This window comes from Erythrolamprus reginae, chromosome 1 (assembly GCF_031021105.1).
Source record: "Erythrolamprus reginae isolate rEryReg1 chromosome 1, rEryReg1.hap1, whole genome shotgun sequence".
NCBI classification, from domain to species: domain Eukaryota; kingdom Metazoa; phylum Chordata; class Lepidosauria; order Squamata; family Dipsadidae; genus Erythrolamprus; species Erythrolamprus reginae.
The window spans coordinates 339703950-339728673 of NC_091950.1; the positions used below are offsets into that span (position 1 = coordinate 339703950).

The 24724-nt window shown below is 41.5% G+C and overlaps 1 protein-coding gene and 1 long non-coding RNA gene across 2 annotated transcripts; both read right to left on the bottom strand.

Moving 5' to 3' along the window:
- Positions 1–2014: 2014 nt before the first annotated feature.
- LOC139161497 (uncharacterized) lies at positions 2015–6143 on the bottom strand. The gene is made up of 3 exons (XR_011558118.1): positions 6076–6143; positions 5222–5436; positions 2015–2320 (listed from the first exon to the last, which is right to left on the bottom strand). It is a non-coding gene; the product is annotated as an uncharacterized lncRNA (long non-coding RNA).
- Positions 6144–6928: 785 nt separating this feature from the next.
- On the bottom strand, positions 6929–22420 carry OPN3 (opsin 3). The gene is made up of 4 exons (XM_070740683.1): positions 21942–22420; positions 11280–11599; positions 9398–9649; positions 6929–7831 (listed from the first exon to the last, which is right to left on the bottom strand). Exons 1-4 carry the CDS (start codon positions 22324–22326, stop codon positions 7568–7570), a joined length of 1221 nt encoding a protein of 406 aa, XP_070596784.1. The 5' UTR covers positions 22327–22420; the 3' UTR covers positions 6929–7567.
- Between the last annotated feature and the right edge of the window lie 2304 nt (positions 22421–24724).

The window sequence follows — 24724 nt, forward strand, 5'->3', positions numbered from 1 at the left end:
CCCGTGAAAGTCGAATTTCCGCGAAGTAGAGATGCAGAAGTAAATACAGTATTATTGGCTATGAACAGTATCCCAAGCCTTCCCTTAACACTTTAAACCCCTAAATTACAATTTCCCATTCCCTTAGCAACCATTTAGATTATTACTCACCATGTTTATTTATTAAAGTTTATTTTAAAAAAAGTTTTTTAAAGGCAGACGAAAGTTTGGCAATGACATATGTCATCGGGCGGGAAAAAACGTGGTATAGGGGAAAAAACCACAAAGTATTTTTTAATTAATATTTTTGAAAAACCGTGGTATAGACGTTTTGCGTAGTTCGAACCCGCGAAAATCAAGGGAACTCTGTATATATAGGTCTAGATACTAATGCTCATTTTCTATGAGATATCATCTGTTATTTTGAGAACAGTCTTCTATTCCAAAGTCATAGAAAGAAACCAGGGTGCAGTGAATGTACACCAGCATTTCTTACAAGGCAGCCATAACATTCATCTTCAAACTTGGCTGGACAGGTTTCCTTATTTACTGAAATAGCTATAATCTACCAATTGATAAACCAGTTCTTGCGCCCTGTGCATCACTGTCTACTAAGAATGTTCCCTATTGCCCCTGCTTACCTTTATCTTTTTTCTGGCCTGGCAGGCATATTTCCGAACAAAGCAGTGTAACAAGAATAGAGTTGGAAGGAATCTTGGAGATGATCTATTTCAACTCTTTGCTCTGGCAGGAGACCTATACTATTTCTGGCTGTTCAGCCTCTTCTTAAAAGCCTCCAGTGTTGGGCACCCACAATTTCTGAAGACAATTTTTTCCCACTGGTTAATTGTTATGTTAGGAATTTTTCTCCTTAGTTCTAGGTTGCTTCTCTCCTTGGTTAGTTTCCGTCCATTGTTTCTTGTCTGCCATGATGGTTGCAGCCACTGGCTAAAACCATGGTTGCAATCATCATATTTTAAATGCTTTGAAACTATATTGGGGGTTTTAAAGTCTTTTTAATCATATTAATTGGATTTTTAGATGCATTTGCTATGTTCTTTTGATATGTCGTGAGCCGCCCCGAGTCCTCGGAGAGGGGTGGCATACAAATCCAATAATAAATAAATAAATAAATAAATAAATAAATAAATAAATAAATAAATAAATAAATAAATAAATAAATAAAGAAAGAAAGAAAGAAAGAAAGAAAGAAAGAAAGAAAGAAAGAAAGAAAGAAAGAAAGAAACCCAAGAAAACGTATTGGGGCAACTTAGGGCCCAGTTCCATTCTGACATATGAAGATGATGTGGCAGCAGTTGATCATTTGTTTTGCAGGATGCTAGCTTTCTTTAAAAAAATAAATCAGGGACTCTGACAGGAACCAAAGAAGTGTCTACAGGCACAATCGTGTTGATAATCCAGGTTAATGGGAAGTATAGTTATCTGTAGATACTGAGGAAAATACTGCCCAGTTCTGCTGTCCCTATACAATACCCCAGTGTTTTTCAATCAGTGTGCCACGGCACACTAGTGTGCCGTGAGACATGGTCAGGTGTGCCGCGAAGCTGAGAGAGAGAAAGAAAGCAAGAGAGAGAGAGAAAGAGAGAGAGAGAGAAAGAGAACAAGAGAGAGAGAGAAAGCAAGAGAGAGAGAAAGAGAACGAGAGAAAGCAAGAGAGAGAGAAAGACAACAAGAGAAAGAAAGCAAGAGAGAGAGAGAAAGAGAGGGAGGGAAGGAGAGAGAGAAAGACATAGAGGGAGGTAGGGAGGGAGAGAGAAAGAGAGCAAAAAAGAGAGGAAGAAAGGAAGAGAAAGAAAGAGGGATGGAGAGAGAAAGAAGGGAGAGAAAGAGGGAGGGAGAGAGAAATAGAGCGAAAAGGAGGAAGAGAGAGAGAGAGGATTTTTTTGTCCAAACTTTTTATGTGCTGCGGCTCAAAAAAGGTTGAAAATCACTGCAATACCCAACATATGGAAACCTGAAAAGAAGGAAATGCACCTGACTGCCTGGGACTTGAATAAGAAAAATTGCACTTTACTGAGGGGAATTTTAAGTGGAGACTTGGTTCTATCCCTCCCTTAAGGCTACGTTTAAGTTACAATTATTTTTTTAGCATTTGCATGCCACAAATGCTATCTCAAAAGGCATCTGCCATTCAGGTTCATTTGTAAGAAGATTCCATCATCAATTACTCCAGTCTTCACTTAGTGGATGTTTGGTGGTAAACCTGAATCTGGTTAGGCATGTTATGTAAATACATCTTATATTGTTCCACTTCTTTAAGAATGTTGAGGCAGGAAAAGTGTCTACTTTTTAAACAATTCATGAAGTGCATTCCTTCCTCCTATAAAAGAAAAAAGGAAACCATTAGTGTGCAAGGAAAAAGTCGGGTAATTAATGAAGCTTCTCAGTCAGAGTTCGTGAAGCCAACATTCAATTTTTTTAAAGTCAGTCTGTCCCCATGGCAAGCTAGATGGTATCCAAAGAAAAGTGATGGATAATTCTGATGCTTCATAGAACAGTCCCCTCCTATAGCTCCTGCTAGGTTTTCAATATACTGTATAACTATTCTTTGGGAAAAGTCCTTAGCCCTTATTTAATTCTTCAGCTGCTCTTTTTCAGATACCCAAATATCTGGAAAAGGGAAATTGGACTCCTTGTTATACTGTCCAGAAGAAATCTGGACAATTTATTCCATTTTTATTTGGAGTAAAAGAATAAAGATATTTGATGGGACTGAAGTAGGTATCACAAGGTCATCTTTAACAACTTTTATTCATAACATTTTTTATCCAAATTATCAAACAATCATCTCATTTCCAGCCAGTTCATTTGTTCTCAGCAACTCTGCATTCCAATCTCACTTCTACTTTAATGGCTCCAGGAGCTGCCCTAAAGGCTAAATCATTACTGTCCCAGATAGATAAGATTCATCATACATCACAAACTCTGACAGCTTCCCCAAAACTTTCAGATACCTTGTATTGGCATGTCTCGGTATGAAACCTTCAACACACATTAAGCAGAGTTGTTATGGTGTAGGAAATGTGGGTTAGCCAGACAATGACTCAGACTTAGTATTAATATTATTATTTACAAATATACAGAATCAACAATATAATACTCTAATATTTTACAAACCACACACACAGCAAGAATACAGCTCACGGCGAAAGTATCTCTAACAAAGGAACTCCCCCCTAAGGGAACGGTGTTGGCGCCCTCTTATGGTCAACCAGTAATATTTCCTTAAAGGTACAGTCTTTACATTTTACAAACTAACATGGTTAGCTACTGTATGGCAACACCCAAGTAAGTTACGTTCTATAAACTAACACCTTGCATCTTCTTCTCAGTTAATAGTTCTGAATAGTTCTGAAGCCATGCTTTCTGAGAAACTTCATCAGAGTACTCTGGAAGAAACAGCTTCTACAAGAATAGTTGTGCTCCACAAAGAATTTACCCAGACTCCCATTCTTTTATAGCTCTAGTGACGAAACAGCCCTCTAAGCTACACATAGTACAGAATCATTTCCTTTTCCCGTATAATTTCTGCTGCCCACTTTGGAACCTTCTAAATCTAGGATCTAACAGAGGTTCGTTTTCGATAAGATCTCCCTCCTCCCCTGACTCAGAAATAGTCTGCATTAATACCTCTTCACTTTCATCTACCTCCCCTTCACTTTCTGCCTCAGCTGGCAAGGCCATTGGGCCAGTGCATCCAGATGGCCCCGGTTCTTCCTCGTCCTCATCATCTGACATTATCAAAGTTGATCTAGGCTCACTCACAACAATAGTGTCAGATATCATCAAAATACTAGTGGTCCCCAGCTCTACGTTTCAACCTCTAGCTGAAGCAAAGATGTTGAAGTCCTGAAGGTTCTAAATTGTCTGGATAGGGAGGATGAGGCTTAGATCCAACTCTAGGAAGTGGCTCAGGCTTCACAAACTTAGTGGTCATAATCACTTACCATCCTTAGTTCTTAATGAAATTGCACTGCCCCAAGAATTTGTATGCAAATGGGGGAGGGATGTCCTGCTAGACCCACAGCAGTTGTCAATGAACAGGTGGCAATTGTAGTCAGGAGGGCATTTGTACAATATACCAATTACATTCCTCCCTGGATCTAGGCACCTTTCTGTTCTCATGCCTTAGCTACTTATTGTTCAGACTATTGCAATACAGTCTATCAGAGCTACCCTTGAAGACTACAAGGAAGCCACAACTAGTCCAGAATGAGCTATGTGAATAATTATGGATCTTTCCATTTTGACCATGTAAATTACTCCACTGTCAGACTTCTCCAGGAAAACCTGAAGTAGAAACTACTATTTCTTTGCAAAAAATTAACATGCTTTTATGAGAACTGAGTAGCAATAAATTGGCATGGATAAATCCCCTTAGGTAGGAATGGTGGTATATGAAGTAGTTTCCATATTGTTTCCTATTCATTTTGTTGGAAAGGAAGGCCTAATTTAAGCTACTTCCTTCTTAATGTTGTCCTTAATGCATATTGTTTTCCGTAAGAATCTTTTACAGTACCACTAGAGGGAGACCCTGCACTTCAGTACATACTGAAAGTATACCATAAGAGCTTCAGCATTCACATTTATCAACACCTTTGTAGTAATCACCACATCTAACAAGCTTTTGACAAACTGGTGTCCTCTAACTAGGTTGGCTCAGGTGGTGAGAACTGTAGTTCAATTCTGGCAAAAAATGCTACCCATAATCTCATGTCAAAAGAAACAGGAAAACTGAACAAAAACTGAAAGCAATTGGTTGGAGAAGGCTGAAGGCACGTAATTTTTAAGTAAACATCAAATATTCCATTCCTATTAAGATTATCCCATTAACCTGGAACACTTTGAAGAAGAAACTCAAGTGTTATGCTGATGGCACTAGTAATAAAAGGCTTATATGTTCTGGGATAGATAAACTGCCTTTACATCTGGTGGAGAATGCCCAGAAGAGGAAGGTATCAAATTTGTTGTCAAGAACCAGGATAATTTTAAAAGGAATTATTTTTCCCCAAAAATATTCTTTCATCAAGAATACGAAACAACTCATCAGCTAATCATTGAAGAGGACTTAAATTCTCTGCACCTTCTGAATGGATCAATAATGAATAGGTGAGCATGCTTCCTTATATTTTTGAATGAATGTTTCTACTCTGCTTTGTGCATCAGAAATGTCCACACAAGACAGCCAAGGCTGGAAGTGAATGTTTCAGTGCTTCCTCACCTGGTCTCTCTTTCAGCATTGTGAATATGCTGTGGCTATGTGCCTAAATGAGACGGCTGATTGGATTCCTCTTTTGTATTTGATCTTTGATCCAAACGATAAGCAATATTTCTGTTTTGTGGATGAACCCTGAATGGTGTTTGAGTGCTAGAACCCAAACTGCTGGAGCAGAGACAATCTCTCTAGCATCATTAAGCCAATGAGCCATCGCACCTCTACAGGAAAGGATAAAAACTCATTAAAATTGTTTGCAAAGTTGAAGGTGAAGATTTTACAGAATAGACAGACAATAGATATTGCTTCATTAGCATTTTATCTTGAAAGTTAGGTCTCTGTGATCTGCACGACCCAATCATTTGCTTTCACACAGACACCATTGACACACATGCAAACAAAATGATACACACTTGAGAAAATCATGACTCAATCATTTTCTCTCACATATAAAAATTATTGCTAACAAGCTGACACTTTGAAATGAAACAAGGAGGAGGGAGGGAGGGAGGAATTCTTAAGCTAGGATTAGGAAGAAGATTATTTTTTTCTGGGTTCAGCTGTTTTTAAGGAAAACAAACAACCGACATTACTGTACAATACTGACAGAAATCAAACTTGAAATAATGTATTATTCTAACATATGCTATCTTCATATAGTAATGTACTTTAACAATAAAGTTGAATAACTCACCTGCACCTTAAATATAAAAACTTCCTGAACATGTGAAAGGCAAACATTTCTGAATACATGATTATTGCATATAAGAGCACTCAACCAAATGCCTGCTTGTTTTAGTTATCAAGATCCATCTCAAAAGTCTCAAATGTTTAAAACAAAAATACTGTAAAATGCTTACCTTTGCACTGCATTTAGAAGTACAGAAGATAATGTAGTACAGCATTATGCACACTAGCTACTTCACTCTGTTGGTCCAATCAAAAGCATGGGACAAAAATATGTGCTGACTGCAGAATCCTCCAGTGTCACTTGCTTGCATGACAACAACCTACGCTGACTGCATAGTCCTCAGATGTTGCTTGCTCATGTGATCGCGGGAAAGCGAAGGTTATAAGCACGTGTTGCTTGTGGGGTACCAGAGGTTGCTCATGTGACCACAGAAGACTTAGGTTGGCTGAAAAATAGCTGCTGTTGGATGAAATAGATGAATGTTGCTTACATGATTCCAGAGGCCTTACAGGAAATGCAATTTCATGAATCAGTGGCAAGTTTATTTTTTAAAGCACTGTCATGTTTTCAAACAGATAGTAAGGAAATTGTTGCTACATGAGGATTACCTGTATTGGATTGGAGCCGGGATAGGCAAAGTTGGCTCTTCTATGACTCGTGGACTTCAACTCCCAGAATTCCTGAGCCAATCATGCTAGCTCAGGAATTCTAGGAGTTGAAGTCCACATGTCATAGAAGAGCCAACTTTGCCTACCCCTGGATTGGAGAATTAGTTTTCCACAGATTCTCAGAAAAAACACACCCCTTTATGACTACAGTTCTGGAGATTCAGAATGATGGTTTCTACCTCCAATGCACACTTTATTCTTATTCTTCTGGTTAGGAACTCTAAAGTAAAGGGGCTGAGTATCATTTGGCTCTTAATCTCTTCCTGATTTCTACTCACATAGACAGGCCTCCCAAAGTTTAGTTAAAACATGTTTCAATTACAAAATGATTTATTGAATTACATGGCTGCCCAACACACCGCAGCAAGTATATCATTTTTCTGGTCAGGATTACTGAAAATTATGATCTGACACATCTGGAAGATACCAAGCTGGAGAAGACTGATCCATCTACAGCACCATCTATTTTTATAACAAGCAGCTGTAACAAGAATACAGAGCTACAGTCTGAACACATTGATCATCATGTTGAAAAACAATTGTAATACTTGTCCTCAAATGCTTCACATTTCTTACCTGATGCTGATCGGTGAGTTTTTAACAGTGGAAAGCATGCGTACCTTGAGACAATTTTCTATGACAATTCGTTTCCTCTATTTTGTGCATTTTGAGTCTTAAACCAGCCTCCCAAAGTCACAATGGTGTATTTCTTACAGGGAGTTGAAGGTAATTTAGAAACAGTAAAGAATAGGTATAAAAATTCACCTTTCAGGCATGTCACAATCTCAGGCAGTTGCAATAGAGCTTTGAGTCACCATAGTACATTTCATTACAATTATGCTGAAGAATACTGCATTAAGATCTATAGGGTTCTGCTCCTTGGCAAATTATAGGAAAGCACACAGAAAAAAGTATTTCATATAAGTCTTGCACTTTGTGTCGCTCAAAGTTTTGTTAGCTGATGCCAACTTAGAACAATTTCTGGGCAATCTGCTATAAAGGCTTCACTTGGATGATGTTTGCTTTTGTGCCTGTGTTGTTGGAACTGTCATCTATCTGTTGTGTTTCATCATCCGTGATAATGAAAATGACTGAGGAAGAGCTGAATGTCACTTTTTTCTTGGGCCTGTCCCTCACCTTCTGTGACCCAACAATGGGTCTGACTGGCTTGTCATTCCTGATTGCTGGCTTTTCTTGCAAAATCCTCTGAAAACTCAAGAGGTGAACACAGAGAAGCTGCGTAAGGCACTGTCGAAACTGCAAGGAAAGAAAACTGCACTGAATAGCTAATATTCTGATGGCATGCGTGTAATATATTTCAGAAACAGAATGATATACAATGGATGACATACAATCAGCCGTGAATTTTGGTAAATACAAAAACACATTTGATACCGTCAGATGAAGGCCAACCAGTCAGATTTCTATTAGCATCATTTGACGACTGGCAATTTAAAGAAAACTAGACAGCTCTATGTATAACAAACTTTATTTGTTCCATTATGGATTAACTTTATAAACACTGTCTTTTTAGCTGATGAATGCTAAATGATTTTGTAATGTTCACCCAATTCTACAACTAATTGCAATAAGAATGAAGGCTGATCTGCTTCATAAATTTGAACAGAACCATTTTTTAAAAAAGGTTGAAATGCTCTTGGCATTTCCAGGGAGGGCTTGGAAAGAGTCTATTTTAATATCAGCAGTGCTTTACGTAGGTAGAATAATCTGACATGATGTAAAAATGCTTCTTACATTTCTAAAATTATTGCCCTGAATGCCTTATTTTGTGACCCCTTTGACTGTTTTTGGCAGCTTTCAAATCTATATGTATTCATGCTTGTACATGTATACGTATGTGTATACAGGTATACCTGCATATGTATATATGTGTGTATATATATATATTGCTGCTAAGAAGAAAGTGATATACCTCCAGGGCTTGTTTTTATTTTATCTAGAGATTGGGACATTAAAAAAAAACCTTTACAGAATTACTAAACTTGCTAGACCAGCACTTCATTGTTAAAAATAACCTATGTCCTACTGCTTAAACGAGAAATTGAAAAGATCCATTGCTTCCACACACTGGCTGTTTTCTTCCTGGAATCTGCCAAGAATTCCTCAGCCAAACTCAAATTAGCTAAGTTTTTCCCTTTGGAATAACTGACAGAGAGTTACGGAAATGAACTGTGATAGGAAATGAATTTCTGGCAACAGAAAGCAAAATAACCCTGATAGCTGTAGAATCATTCTGAATTCCATAAATATGTTGACATTTCTTTCTCATTTTTAGAAGTCAATGCCCTGGATTGAAGAATGACAACTTGGAACTTCTAGTAGCACATGTTCTACTTAAGATATGATGGACTACAATTTGGATCTTCCCCACCAATATGTCTATTAATTTATGGCTTGCGAGTAGCAACTTAGGGAGAAGGTTAAGCAAGCCAGAGACAAACCTACAATACCAGTTTGGGACTGGAGGAGATTTCCGACTAGGAATTTTGCCTTTATTTCCCTCTTTCAATAAAAAGTTTTGTATCAAAGGAAAAGGTACAATAATCTTGTTGTTTATATATTCACTGAAGGGCTACCAAAATTTTTACTACCACACTGTGGACGTGGCATATGCAGGACACCCTATATTTTCTTTCAACATCTTTCAGTGCAAATTGGGTGCTCTGGGGTGGAACTCCATTTTTGCTACTCCACTGCGTTTCCCCTTGTAAAATGAAGTATTGGTTTCTTCTAACATTTGAGGATTTGAGAAAAATGAACTGAATGTGATTTACCATTATTAGGTTTCTTTAAGTGACTTACCTTTCTGTTCATGAAAATAAAGATAACTGGGTTGTAGGCAGTGTTTGATTTGGCAAAGAAAGATGGGATAATAGCCACTGTTGGAGTTATTAGGTGACCATAACCATAAGCTGTTAAAAGTGAAACCACAGCATATGGCATCCAGCAAATAAGAAACGTGGTTATCATTAAAAAACACATTTTAGCCACTTTCTTCTCATATCTTAAGATTTTGATCGCATGGACAGTTTGCAAGTCTTCCACACAATGAAACTGGAAATGAAAACAAAAAGATTAAAATATCTCATGTAGAATTCTAATCATATTTTTCTCTTTTGAAAGAATTAAGATCTTGTCTTTCTGCCACAACATACAACGGAGCTTTTCTTGGGACAGACATAATCATCACTTAGAATGATAGAACAGATCTATATTTTTTTTCCCAATCAGCCAATTTCTTTCCAGTCAGAAATTTATTCGAAGAAAACTTTGGATTGGATGCTGGAATGGAGGAGGGCTGGACAAAAATCACTCAATTTTTTTCTTTTAATAAGATAGCACTGAACTGCAGTGATTAGATTTATAAATCAGCTAAACACAAATAACATTGCATAGCACATTTCATTTGCATCAGGAGGACTGAATTGTTTCTAAATATATTTAGTATTTCAGCTATACAGCAAATGCTTTTCTACTGAATTATGTGCTTTGATCTTTATGAGTTTCTTGGGAGCATCATTTCTCACTGAACAAAACAGAATTTGGCTATATGAAACATGCCAGAATTACTTTTTATCCAAGTTTTCCCCATCTGGCATCTTCCAAAAACTATATTATAATTTTCCAGCCAACACAGTCTTTGGCCACCTTGCTGGTAATTGTAGCAATAGCACTTATACAGTATACTGCTTCATAATGCTTTACAGCACTCTCTGAGCAGTTTAAAATTCAGTATATTGTCCAGGGGTGGGTTTCTTTGACCTTTTCCTACTGGTGTGCATTGCGACATTTTGCGCACGTCCCTTTGTGTGATTTTACTTCCGCACATGCTCAGAGAGCAAAAAAAAAATTACAAAAAAAATATGGCGGTGCACACCGACCAGCATACCAACCACCGGAGCCGTCGTGCCAAAATTGCATCATCGGCAGGCCGTTACTGGGGCACCTGCACCAGAGAGCCTCGGTAGGAACCAACCCCTGATATTATCCTCAATAATCTGGGCTCTCATTTTACTGACCTCGGAAAGATGGAAAGCTGAGTCACCTTTGAGCAGGTAAGGGTTGAACTCCTGGAAGTGGGCAGAGTTACTCTGCAAAACTGCATTCTAAGCACTGTTCCACCTCAGCTCAGCAATATTTTAGGGAAGACCATATTAGGATCGCTACTCCTTGATCCTCAGAGTGATTGAGAGTCAGAAGCACATAGGTTTAACAAAGTATTAGTATTTTCTCAGTTATTTGTTCCATTTCTTTTTAAGACAGTAACTTAACAAAACCTCCATGCCACTTCCCCCAAAATATAACGAAAATATATACAGATTAAATTCAACCATCATTTTAATATCAGGCAAAATATCTGATATTTTGATATTTAATATCAAAATATCTGTTTGGCACATTGTCAGAAAAACTAAGGCAAATTATTAAAACATGTATATAAGCAATAACAAGCATACACAATAAGAAACACTTTTTCATGTTCTAATCACTGTTTGGCCATGAACATATGCACTTTTTAATGTAATGGGATCTTAGCTTATAGTTTTAACTAATTAGATGTTTTTTGTACTGTATTCTGTGAGCCGGAGAAGGGTGGCATACAAGTATAATAATAATAATAATAATAATAATAATAATAATAATAATAATAATAATAATAATAATAATAGTTTAGCCAACTCACCATTCGTACTGCGTGAAGAATATGTCCATAGCAGTAGACCACGATTCCAAGTGGTACCACTAGACAACCCAAAAAGAAAAAGAGGACAAAGGAAGTATCACTGGGTTCTCTTGAACTCCAGTCCACTGAACAACCTAATCCATGAAGTTCTAGTGTGTAGTGGTTCCAGCCAAGAAGAGGTGCTCCTGTCCAGGCTAAGGAGTAAAGCCAGATATATGTGATTGCCCTCCAAGACCACGAGAAATCAATCACTCTTGCATGCACTACTCTAATGTACCTCTCATAGGCCAAGACAGTGAGAGTGATAAGCGAAACAATTCCTGCAGGGAGATATAAAACAAAGGAAGCATTATACAATAGTTTTTAAATTGACTGGTGTAATTGCCCTGCATACAGACATGTCGATTTCTAGTCATTTTATTGTACTATACTTATAGCTCTATATCAGGGGTGTCAAACTCGCAGTCCATGGGCCGGATGCATCGTGCGCTGGCCACGCCCACCCCTGATTTAGAGAAGTGGAAAAAGGTCACTATATGTCATGTGACGCCAACCTGACGCCATGAGTTTGACACCCCTGCTCTATATGCACAATGAAATGTAGACAGAAAAAAGAAAATACTGTACATTTTTTCCATCATTGGGAGAGCTATAGGCCAAGAACATCTTTCACTAATCACCACCAACACTGTTAATTCTTGAACTCAAACACCGAAACATCAGATCACCCTTTTCTCATTCGATGCCCTCCCAAAATGTTGGGAATGCAAGTCCCAAGATTCCTTAGTCAGAAATTATTTCTTACCAACTCAGTTAAGTTTAGACTACAGCAAAATCATTAAGAGTACAATTAAAGTACAGTGGTACCTCGGTTCTCGAATGCCTTGGTTAGTGTACATTTCGGATACCGAACAAAATTTTCTGCAAAAATTTGCTTCGGTATCCGAACCACAGCCACAGAAAATTTTGTTTATTATCCGAAATGTGCGACCAGGGCAATTTTGCAAAGCAGCTGCCACAAGATCTATAGGGATGGGGTGAGAGGGAATGGGAGACGGGATCTGACACACCCCTCCTGGCCGCCCGCTTAACAGCCTCCCAGTCTCTACCGTCTAACCACTCCAAGCTGCAGGAAGGGTAGGGCCAGCTGCAATACCGGCAGCTTCAGGGGGCTCTTTTCCTCAGCGGTTCGTTTTGTTATCTCTAGGCAGCTGCACCAACTTTTTTCTTTCCCGGTGCCAGCGGCTCCGGCGGCTTCCCTTCATCACATGATGTTCCTGGTGCTGCTGCTCCTCAAAGAGAAGCCGCCGCCATCGCCGCTGCCGGGAAGGAAAAAGTTGGTGCAAACTCACAACGGGAAGAATGATTCAGTTGAAACCTCTCTGTCTTTCAGCAATATTTTCAAAAGTATACTTCAACTAAGAGGAGCTGTAGCACAGCTGTCCTAGCTGAGCTACTGAGAAAACAATGTAAGCAAAATACAAGCTTTGGCAGGCTCAGCCAATCACCGAGCAGACAGGATTAACCCATGCATGGCTGCTATACCCACCATGAGGGAGAATACGCATTTTGTTAAACAATTCAATCTTCACAAGATTTTATTTAAGTACATACCCTTACCTATGTAAGAGATATACCCATGTAAGAGATAAATATAGCCTATTTTTAAGCAAGCACAATGTTCTAAAAGTTTCAGTGCAGGCTATGCACTATTAACTTTTGTACATCAAAATCAGCAGAGCTTCTGTCTTGGGCTTCTGAACTTGCCCAACCTTTAAAAGATGTCTCCATCAGCAACTTTGAAACTTTGTGTTCTATTATTTTAAGTGCTTCTCCTGTACACTTTCCTAATTGTTCTAACTAGACTCTGCTTGCAATGGATAAATAGGATGTAGAATCTTATAACTTTTTTCTTGCAGATAAAGAATTTTTACACTGTCCTTTTTTTAAACTGGAATTAATCTTTGCTTCCAGATGATTAAGATTGGTAGAAATCATTTCCAGATATTTAAGTCCCTGAAGTTAGCTCAAATTGTTTAAAAACTCTTGCTTATGGGTATTAAATTTTTTAAAGCTAACTGGGTAGTATGAGTGTCTGTATTATAAACTAGCCAAAATTCAAACAACATGATAGCATAGCATGAATAAGGTTCTAGCAGTCATTTATTCAACTAAAATAGTTAAGTCAAGGAAGTTAAGCAAGAAGTTTGAATCAGTAAGTACTTTGGAGTACCTGAAATATCAGTGATTTTATTATTTATTTATTTACGGTAATTAATTTGACTTCTATGCCACCCAATCCTAATAAGTTAGATATGCTTCTCTTTTGTGTGAATGTTCTATTTCTCCAGCATCAAGCACACCAACAGTCTTTCCCCATTTTTCTTGGAAAATCAAAACTTTTCCTTAAACTGAACCTGTGTAAATACAGTGGTACCTCAAGATATGAACCCCTCGTCTTACAAACAACTCGAGATACGAACCCGGGGTTCAGAAAAAATTTGCCTCTTCTTACGAACTTTTTTCGTGTTACGAACGCCAAACCCGAACTTCCGGGTTCGGCATTCGGGAGGCTGCTGGGAAGCCCCCCGGCTGTTTTAAAAGGTGACAGCCGGGCGGCGGGGCTTCCCAGCAGCCTCCGAATGCAGAACCCGGAAGTTCGGGTTTGGCGTTCGTAACACGAAAAAAGTTCGTAAGAGGCAAATTTTTTCTAAACCGTTTGGAGGCTGCTGGGAAGCCACGCAGCTGTTTTAAAAGGTGACAGCCAGGCGGCGGGGCTTCCCAGCAGCCTCCAAACGCCGAACGCAAAAGTTCGGGTTCGGCGTTCGGCTTCGGGAGACAGCTGGGAAGCCGCGCGGCTGTTTTAAAAAGTCAAAGCCGGGCTGGGGGGCTTCCCAGCAACCTCCCGAACCCCGAACTTTTGCCGAACTTCCGGGTTCGGGAGGTTGCTGGGAAGCCCCCCAGTCCGGCTGTCACCTTTTAAAATAGACGCGCGGCTTTCCAGCAGCCTCCGAACGCCGAACGCGGAAGTTCGGGTTTGGCGTTCGGCTTCGGGAAGCTGTTGGGAAGCCGTGCGGCTGTTTTAAAAGGTGACAGCCGGGCTGGGGGGCTCCCCAGCAACCTCCCGAACCCCAAACTTTTGCCGAACTTCCGGGTTCGGGAGGTTGTTGGGAAGCCCCCCAGCCCGGCTGTCAGCTTTTAAAACAGCCGCGCAGCTTTCCAGCAGCCTCCGAACACCGAACGTGGAAGTTCGGGTTTGGCGTTCGGCTTCAGGAAGCTGCTGGGAAGCCGCGCGGCTGTTTTAAAAGGTGACAGCTGGGCTGGGGGGCTTCCCAGCAACCTCCCGAACCCTGAACCCAGAAATTCGGCAAAAGTTCAGGGTTCGGGAGGTTGCTGGGGAGCCCCCCAGCCCGGCTGTGACCTTTTAAAACAGCCGGGCGGCTTCCCAGACGTCTCCCGAAGCCGAACGCCAAACCCGAACTTCCGCGTTCGGCGTTCGGCGTCTGCTGGGAAGCCGCCCAGCTGTCACCTTTTAAAACAGCCTGGGGGCTTCTCGGTGGCCTCCCGAACGCCGAACCCGGAAATTCGGGTTTGGCGTTTGGCGTTCAGGAGGTCGCTGAGAAGCCCCCAGGCTGTTTTAAAAGGTGACAGCCAGGCGGCAGCGTTTTTTTGCAGGGGGGTTTTTTTGGTTGCACGGATTAATTGACTTTACATTGTTTCCTATGGGAAACAATGTTTCGTCTTACGAACCTTTCGTCTTACGAACCTCCCCCTGGAACCAATTAGGTTCGTAAGACGAGGTATGACTGTACTTACCTTTTCTTCTTGACCTTCATATATATCCGTTAAATTTTATGTGCAAATGAAATACAGAAATTAAGTCCAAAAACAATTTTATAACTCTGTTTGCATGGCATGTAAACACAAAAATATAATCAGACTTGGGATAAAAGGAGTTGGCTTTTTATTTAGAACAGCCCCACCATTGTTTTGGATTAAAATAATCTTCTCCAGTTAGGTAAGTTTTTGAATGCAGAAGACAGTCTCAGCTAGGTTTCTTTCTTCAACTGCAGGACACAAAGAATGCAGAATGGCTTTGCAACAAAAGGACAAAATAAGCCCTTATGTTCCACTTGTAATTGCAAGGAAGCAGGTATGAACAGAGCTATAGGCACTGGGTTCATTTGCATATCCTGTATTCTGGAGCTACCAGATAACATTCTACCAGGATGTTTCAGCTATAGGATTCAACTTGCAAATGAAATACAAAAATTAAGTCCAAAAACAATTTTATACATCAGTGGTTCCATATAAAGACTGGCTTGTTGTTGCTGTTTTACTGAAATAGAATGTGTACATTTGCTTTCCTTAGGAGTCTTACCTGGATTATTTCCTTTTTAAAAAATTTGCATTTTTTAAAAAAATTTCTTCACACTTCACACATATATTTCTGCCTATCGGCTGCAAAAAGCAAGCTGTATGCTCCCTCCCATATTTGGGTATCCCAGGCTGATTTGACAGAAAAAAACATATGGCTCTTCCCTGGTACAAAGTTGAGCAGAGGAGATCCTGTGGTCTAGAGGTTAAATCTGCTGCCTTGCAAGGCAGACTCACAGGTTAAAATCCCAGTAAGGGTATGGCTAGCTGAAGAGAGCAAAAGAGCTCTAAATAGATCTATACTGGTCTTCTTTCCTTTTCATTATCAGCAAAAATATGTTATTATCAGGTATAAAAACTTATCTGACTTTTATATGGGCCCTGGAGGGGCCGATAGGCAAAAAAGAAGCTATGTGCTCCCTCTCATATTTGGGTATACCAGGGTGATTTGACAGAATATATATATGTACACATAGATACATGCATAGATACATGCATACACACATACCTATATCTATATATATATCTATACACATACACACACACATACATACACACTCAATATGTATACCATAGCATCTTATCAAGTATTAACATACATTTATATACTGTATTATACAATAAACCAACATATTAATCTTGTATACATCATTATCGAATTGTCCATCTGTTTCCCCCTTATACCATGTCGCTCCCCTCTCTTACCTCCGTCCAGTTTCTCTACCTACTTTCTCCTTCTCTCCTTTCTTCCTACTTCTCTCTTCTTCCTTCCTCTAACTTTCTACTCTTCCTTCTCATCCTCTCCCCACCTCTCTCTTCTGTCCCTACTCTTCCTTTTAACCACTCTCTTATCCTATCTTCTCTCTTCCTTCTTCCCTCCTCTCAGAGGCGGGCCACCATTCCCAGTGCTACCGGAACGGGCTGGGAGCGCGGGAGTGTATGAGCGCCCCACGCAGGATTAGGCTTCTGCACATGCACAGAAGCCAAATCTCATGTGAGGATGCGCACGTGCAAGATTTACGTTTTTTAGCTTCTGTGCACGTGCAGAAGCAAAGGGGGCCAAACATAGTCCAAAAGAAGGTAAGTCACCGCTGCCGCGAGCGGCCCATCCTGACCACCCACCCCACCATGCCGCTCATGGCAGCTCCATCCCCCTGCGAGTAACAGCTCTGCCGCTCGTGGTTTGTCCCGTCCACCCACCCCACCATGCCGCTCTGCCACAAGCAATCCGTCCTGCCCACCCAACTGCGCGCTCGCAGCGAGTCCGCCATGAGCAGCCTGCGTGAGCCTTACCTTGCTCCAGTGCTCACCTCCTGCAGGGGTGCTGAGAAGATGGGCCATGGAGCAAGGAGCAGGCCAGGGGGCCCCGAGCTCCGGCCACGCAGCCTGCTCTGTACTGCATCTCTCGGTGCAGTGATGGTGCCCTGAGCAAGACAAGGCACAGCACTGCTCCCGAAAGGCCACAACTCACTCAGGGCGCTATCGCCGCGTGCACCAAGATATCCCTGCGGCGCAGGAGAGCAAAAAGCAGGCCACGTGGCTGGAGCTCGGGCAGGCCACTTTTGCTGCTGACTCCAGCTGCTGCTCTAGGCACCGCAGCGAGATTTGGGTGCTGCGCATATGCAGCAGCCAAAAACTTGTGTGCGGATGTCCTTCCGGCAGCAAAATAATAATAATAATAATAATAATAATAATAATAATAATAATTAATAATAATTTATTAGATTTGTATGCCGCCCCTCTCCGAAGACTCGGCTTGCCGGCTTCTTTGCTTCTGCGCATGCGTGGCTACAAAAAGCCTGGTCATTTTTGCTGGAATTACGCCGGTTGCGCGTGCACGGTGTGTGCACACCCAGCAGCAATGGAACTAAGCTATATGCTCCACTGCCACCACCGGAATGGCGTTCCCGCTGTTCTGGCGCATAGCCCATCCCTGCCTCCTCTCCTCTCCCACCTCTTCCTCCCTCTTATTCGTCCCTTGAGTGTATCCATTTACTATCTATTTTGTGGTTAACAGACAAGCAATTCATCTCTCTGAATTCCCTTAACTTATAATACCAATATTAATCTTAACTCTTTTCTGTGTTAATACATCTACAGCTGAATTTCACTGGAGAATTCAACTGCAAAAAAATTTCTATAAAAGGCACCATGGGGAATTCACTACGAGCTTTTGCTCAACCCATGTGATTCCCTTGTAAGTTTTTACCAGAGACTTAAAATACTTCTAATGTAGACCCTGAGAACATTGAGGGTTATAGTAGAGTGGCAAAAACATTCTTTCTGGTTCTCTGGAAAGTTTCCCCTAAACAGAAACTGTACTGTTGGATTTCATTCTTTGATTTTAATTACTTTGCAGCCTTAGAGCAATTCATGTAACATGTAATCATAGACAATACACCTCTCTAATTATATTGCTTGTTGATTTATCTCTCTAATTATATTGCTTGCATTTATTCCCTTAATATTTTTCTATCTCTGGTAAGAGATACTAACACCCCCCCCTCACAAATTTTCATCAGCTCTCCTTGATTAATCCTTGATCATCTAACTTCTAACCTATCAAGACAGTTATTGGAAGATCCAAGTTGTAAGATAACTGGTCAATAAGTTCACACATCCATAGAGAAGTATCAAAAAAAATTTAGACAAGATTTATTAATTTGTTTACCTACTTACTAGGGTTTCAATGCCACTGTAATCTGGCTCACAAAATCAGCGCCACTAAGTGGATAAAAAACATTCCTATTCTAAATTACCTTAGAAATATAACTGGTAACCATTGCAGATCCAAAGCAGAGATATTTTATCAAAAACTTGCTATAGTTTGGACTTGTTGAAATTTCTTAGTACATATTTAGTTAGTTAGTTCAATTTATAGGCCGCCCTTTTCCTGACGAACTCAGGGCAGCTTACAACGATAAAATCATTGCAAAAATTAAAATACCCCAGTACTTAATATAAAAACAAATAGAAAAATTGCATTAAACCCAATAAAACAGCACAATCATCACTCATACATACTAGTAGTCTTCAAGGCAAGATTACGCATAGCACATTGTTATTTTTCATATAGGAACTTATTAAGGCACTCATAGACCAGGAGACTGTGGACATGGTCTCTTGACCTAGAGAAGGGCGTAACTGGTATGCAAGATGTAACTGAAGTTACATCCTTTCCAGCCACATCTGCCACCTGCTCTTTGAGCAACAGCTGAGGATTCAGAGGGACCTCAGATGATGAATTACTTCTACCCAGCATATTGCAAGCTCATCCACAACCGACAATTGAATAATTCTGGTATCAGAAGGTTTCTATAGTCACAGCCACTTTGTCTTTGCTGAGTTTAGTCCAAGGCTGCTGTTCCCCATCCAGATAGAAACATAGAAACATAGAAGACTGACGGCAGAAAAAGACCTCATGATCCATCTAGTCTGCCCTTATACTATTTCCTGTATTTTTATCTTAGGATGGATATATGTTTATCCCAGGCATGTTTAAATTCAGTTACTGTGGATTTATCAACCACCTCTGCTGGAAGTTTGTTCCAAGGATCTACTACTCTTTCAGTAAAATAATATTTTCTCATGTTGCTTTTGATCTTTCCCCCAACTAACTTCAGATTGTGTCCCCTTGTTCTTGTGTTCACTTTCCTATTAAAAACACTTCCCTCCTGAACCTTATTTAACCCTTTAACATATTTAAATGTTTCGATCATGTCTCCCTTTTTCCTTCTGTCCTCCATTTTTTTTATTTTGTTTTTTTAGACATTTATTTTATTACATTTATATGTCTTTTTAAATAAATGTTGAAAAATTTGTGGAAAAGCTGGATTTGGGCCATATGTAATTCAAAAATGCTTTGGAAAATAAATGTTTCATGACACCAAAATACAGAACTTCAGAAATCCAAATTTTTGCATACGAATCAAACAAAAATACTTAAGTTTTGCACACATTTTAACAACTTCCTAACAACTTTTAACAAGATCCTAACAACTTTCAGACACTGAGACAAAATTTCAGTTTTGGTGAGAAATCAAGATGCACAAACATCAACAGCAGTATATTGATATCTGGCCCTTTGCAGAACAGAAAATCTCCATCAATGCTTCATTTTGCTGTTTAGAAAGAGGGGCAGAAATATTGACCTGCAGGTCCCACAATTGAATGCTCTACTAGCCCTCCTTTACCACTGCATCAAGCTTCTCCCTTGGGAAAGAGAGCCACTGCAAATCAAACTTAGGCTCAGAAAAGATTCAGAAGGATATCCTAATCAATAGGGTCAAAAGTGGATGAGACGCCTGGCAAGACAAGTTATGCTACCGTAGTAGTGTTCTGGTTCTACTACAGGTCATCCACAAGAGCAATCAATGGAGTTGCAGTACCATTCATAATTCATTTCCTAAAGTGCTCTTGTAACTGCAAGTTCATAAACTTTTCAGCAGTCTTACATAAAAAGGGAAGTTTGGAGAACAAGTCATAATTAAATAACATTACTGGATTAAGAAATATTTTGGAATAGAGGGCATTTCCCTCAGGGCTGCTGGCAACCTACTTTCTTTCAAGGAAATATTAATCAATCCCCATTCCCAACCTTTTTTCATCTGGCTTTTCATAAGGTCCTAAAATTGAAAAAAATGATGTAGACTCTCAACTTGGGGGGTCAGGACCCTTTGGGGGTAGAATGACCGTTTCACAGGGGTCATAAGAACATAAGAAGAGCCATGCTGAATCAGGCCAAAGCCCATTGAGTCCAGCATCCTGTGTCATACAATGGCCCACCAATTGTACATGGGGATCTTGAACCGAAACAGAAGGCAAAACCCTCCCTTTCCCTGGACCCCCAACAAATGGTACCCAAGGGAATCCTGACTGCCTCTACCAACATTAGAGGCGGCACTTGGACATCCGTTTCCATAACCACCGATACACTTGGGCTAAGTATATTGCCGGCCTAAGCATTGCCTAAGACCATGGGAAAAGACAAATTTCCCATCCTGTTAGGAACTAAAGCTTCTATTCTGGCACCTTGGAACATATTTTTACAATCCGACCAATCAGGCATCTACAGTAGGGGTGTCCCCTCTGACCTTCCTGCCAAAGTTCTACTGGGAGAATTGGCGCTAGACTTATGGTTGGGGGTCACCACAACATGAGGAACTGTATTAAGGGGCTACGGCAGGGGTCCCCAAACTTGGGAATTTTAAGACTCGTGGACTTCAACTCCCAGAATCCTCCAGCTGGTTATGTTGGCTGGAGAATTCTGGGAGTTGAAGTCCACAAGTCTTAAAGTTGCTAAGTTTGAAGACCTCTGGGCTACGGCATTAGAAAGGCTGAGAACCATTGAGTAGAGTATATGTGAAATTAGAGCTGGCAGTATGACTACAAATTCTAGCCTTACAGAAAAAAGCCATAGAAGAGAGTACTAATAAGATATCAGAGCAGACAACATTGTAAGCATCATATGATTTATTCTCTGTCCATTAGAATAGAATAGAACAGAACAGAACAACAGAGTTGGAAGGGACCTTGGAGGACTTCTAGTCCAACCCCCTGCTTGGGCAGGAAACCCTACACCACTTCAGATATGCGGTTATCCAACATCTTCTTTAAAAACTTTTTTCTCCTTAGTCCTAAATTGCTTCTCTCCTTGATTAGTTTCCACCCATTGCTTATTGTTCTACCCTCAGGTGCTTTAGAGAATAGTTTGACTCCCTTTTCTTGTGGCAGCCCCTGAGATATTGGAACACTGCTATCATGTCTCCCCTAGTCCTTCTTTTTATTAAATTAGACATAACCTAGTTCCTGCAACCGTTCTTCATATGTTTTAGCCTCAGAGATTCACTTTAAAACATATATACGCTGCTCAAAAAAATAAAGGGACCACTTAAACAACACAATATAACTCCAAGTAAATCAAACTTCTGTGAAATCAAACTGTCCACTTAGGAAGCAACACTGATTGACAATCAATTTCACATGCTGTCGTGCACATTCAACTTTGTACAGAAAAAAGTATTCAATGAGAATATTTCATTCATTCAGATCTAGGATGTGTTATTTGAGTGTTCCCTTTATTTATTTATTTTAGCAGTGTACTTTGAAACCTCCTCCCCGAGGGAGCAACAGAAACAGAACAGCAACAGTGAGTGTTCCCTTTATTTATTTGTTTTTAGCAGTATATATCGCGTCCTTCCAAATCTTGCCCCGGTCCCTCTGCCCGAATTCGGCGACCCCTGAGCAGGCTGGAGTCCAAGGCCGGTTCATCGGTTTCCCCCTTACCAAAGAGACTGTTGCTGAAGCCGTCCCACATGCAGCCGGCCTCGTCCCAGGCCCAGCGGTTCCTGAGGCAGGAGAGGAAAGTGAAGGCGACGCCGAAACACGACACCAGCACGTCGCTGAGGCTGATGTTCGCCAGGAAGAGGGTGGTGGGCGTGCGGAGCCGCTTGAACTTGGCGTAAAGCACCAGGACCAGCAAGTTGTTGCACAAGCCCGCGAGGCCGATGGCGGCGATAAGCAGGGCGAGCAGACGGTAGGTGCTGGCGCTGAACGGCGTCCCCGAGTCCCCCGCCGCCGCCTCCTGCTCCTCCTGCTGCCGCCGCTCCAAATCCTGTTCCCCCGGCGCGGGCTCCAGGTTGCTGCCGCGGCTGCTGTTCCCGGAGTACATAACTCGAGGCGGATGGCGGGGAAACTCCCGCTCACATGCTGTCGGTTGCGGGCCGCTGAGGATCCCGCACAAGGTTTGCAACCCGCCTTGAATCTCTTGGAAAAAACGAGCTCCCGCGGCTGCTTGTTACTACCACCGTCCGCTCCCCCGAGCGCCTTTTGGCGCCAAAAAGGCTGCGCGTACTCTTGGGGACACCCTGGAAATCCGGGCGCGTTTTTTCCTTCTCTTTGGCGGGGTCCGCCTCGTTGAGGCCACCTGAGAGATCAACCGTGATCAACCAACTCGAGAACGCAAAGGGAGGATCTTCGAATGAGGCTTGCAAGGACGGCGCCGTAGTAACAACGCAACTCCTATGTCAAGCCGGCGCGCTAGCCGAAGCGAGAGGAAAGGGAGGTGGGGGGATGCCGACGCTTGTGCTAAATAAAACGCGCGACTCGGTGTTGGCGGTCCTCCGGGCCGTGAGGTGTTTTGTTTTTATTTTCTGAATTGCTAATATTTCGGGCGTCGGGTTTCGTGCGTAATGATGCTTGGAGCTTCCCGATCTGCGGTGGGAGTTCTGCAACTAATTTAGGGATTGACGGCTTCCCTGATAGCAAGTGAGGCAAATGGAATTGTAGCACCTCTCTGCCATTCGTCTATAAAGAAAAAAAAAGTCCATTAGAACGATCATATGACACACACATACACACACATGTTGGAAAATAAAAGCTTGAGTTTGGCGATTCTTTGGTGTAATCTTGGCAACAGGGTCAAAGTGGTTTGGTTTGGTTTTGCTTGCCTAGAATGTTGTTTGAATTTGGTACCTTTGATGCTCTCTCCTCTAACCATCAAATTGGCTTACCTGCTCCAGGTTAGGTCTGATTCCAACAAGGTCAGCAAGGAGTGGCCAACTATTGAAAGTAACACCCCTTTAAAGACACTCGATACTACGTTTTGTAGTAATAATATCCATAATTTATGAACTGCTACTTTTTTCCTATCAATTTTTCAATTTTATTGGCTAACTCCTGGGTAATAGAGTAGAGTAGAACAGAACAGAATAGAAGAATCATGAGGTACAACACTTAATGATTGTCATAGGGTACAAATAAGCAATCAAATCATATTAGGAAATCATATATGCATTTTTTAAATCAGACCCAAAAATGATTCAGAAATCTAAAAGATCAACTGCGATGATTACAAAAAATATTTTTTGTAGACCTGTGTTACTTACTTGCTTAGTTTTATAGGAAAATATTTATCATAAGATTTGACTGAGTACAGATGCTTATAGAGAAACTATGGGGTAACCATGGTTAGGGAACACAAAAAACTTTATCCATGTCAGTAATGGGATTCAGATTTTTGTATTATTGGTTCTATGGGCATGGCTTGGTGGGCATGGCAGGGGAAGGATACTATAAAATCTCCATTTCCACCCACTCCAGGAGAAGGTTACTGCAAAGTCCCCATTTCTTTCAGATCAGCTGGGACTCGGGAGGCAGAGAATAGGTAGAGGCGGTGCCAGCCAGAGGTTTTATTTATCAGTTCTCTGAACTACTCAAAATTTCTGCTACTGGTTCTCTAGAACTGGTCAGAACCTGCTGAAACCCACCTCTGGTCCACGTGTTGCACAAAGCAATAGTTTTATTTATAATTTGTGAATTATCCAGAAAACTGGTTGAGTTCACCATCTGCATAACCTTTGACATGTAAACCACAGTGCCTAGGTTTGTTAACATATGTCAAAATAAAGTCAGCTACATTATGTTTATTAGAGACAACATAACAATTACAGTAAACCATTATTTTCTCAACCCTGTTTTCTGTTTCCCTGGCTATTGGTCCTGCTGGTTGATGCTAGTACCGTGTTTCCCCGAAAGTAAGACAGTGTCTTACTTTCTTTTTACCCCCAAAAGCCCCACTACGTCTTACTTTCGGGGTATGTCTTACATTGGAAAGGAGGCGGGCGAAGGAGGGCGCAGCTCCAGCCGCTCGCCTCGGAGCCGGTCGGCCTCGCTGGCCGCTTGCAGCCGAGCCACCGGCACCACCGCCTCTTCCCCTGCTGAGGCTCGGCTGCAAGCGGCCAGCGAGGCCGACCGGCTCCGAGGCGAGCGGCCGGAGCTGCGCCCTCCTTCACCCGCCTCCTTTCCGGCAGCTCCCCGTGCACCCCTCGCCTTCGCCTCGCCGCGGCGCCACCGCCTCTTCCCCTGCCTCGCTGGCCGCTTGCAGCCGAGCCTCGGCAGGGGAAGAGGCGGTGGCGACGCGGCGAGGCGAAGGCGAGGGGCGCGCGGGGAGCTTGGAAGCGACATCATCGGGCTCCCCCCCCGGCAATACCCCCGTGTTTCCCCGAAAGTAAGACATATGTCTTACTTTCGGGGTACGGCTTATATTAGCCGACCCCCCTGAAACCTCC

Coding starts and splice junctions, on each gene's coding strand:
- OPN3 (XM_070740683.1), bottom strand. CDS start 22,326: ATGTACTCCGGGAACAGCAGCCGCGGCAGCAACCTGGAGCCCGCGCCG. Junction 11,600..21,941: donor CTTCAGCAACAGTCTCTTTG/GTAAGGGGGAAA, acceptor ATCTCCCTGCAG/GAATTGTTTCGCTTATCACT. Junction 9,650..11,279: donor TTCTTCACGCAGTACGAATG/GTGAGTTGGCTA, acceptor TTTCATTTCCAG/TTTCATTGTGTGGAAGACTT.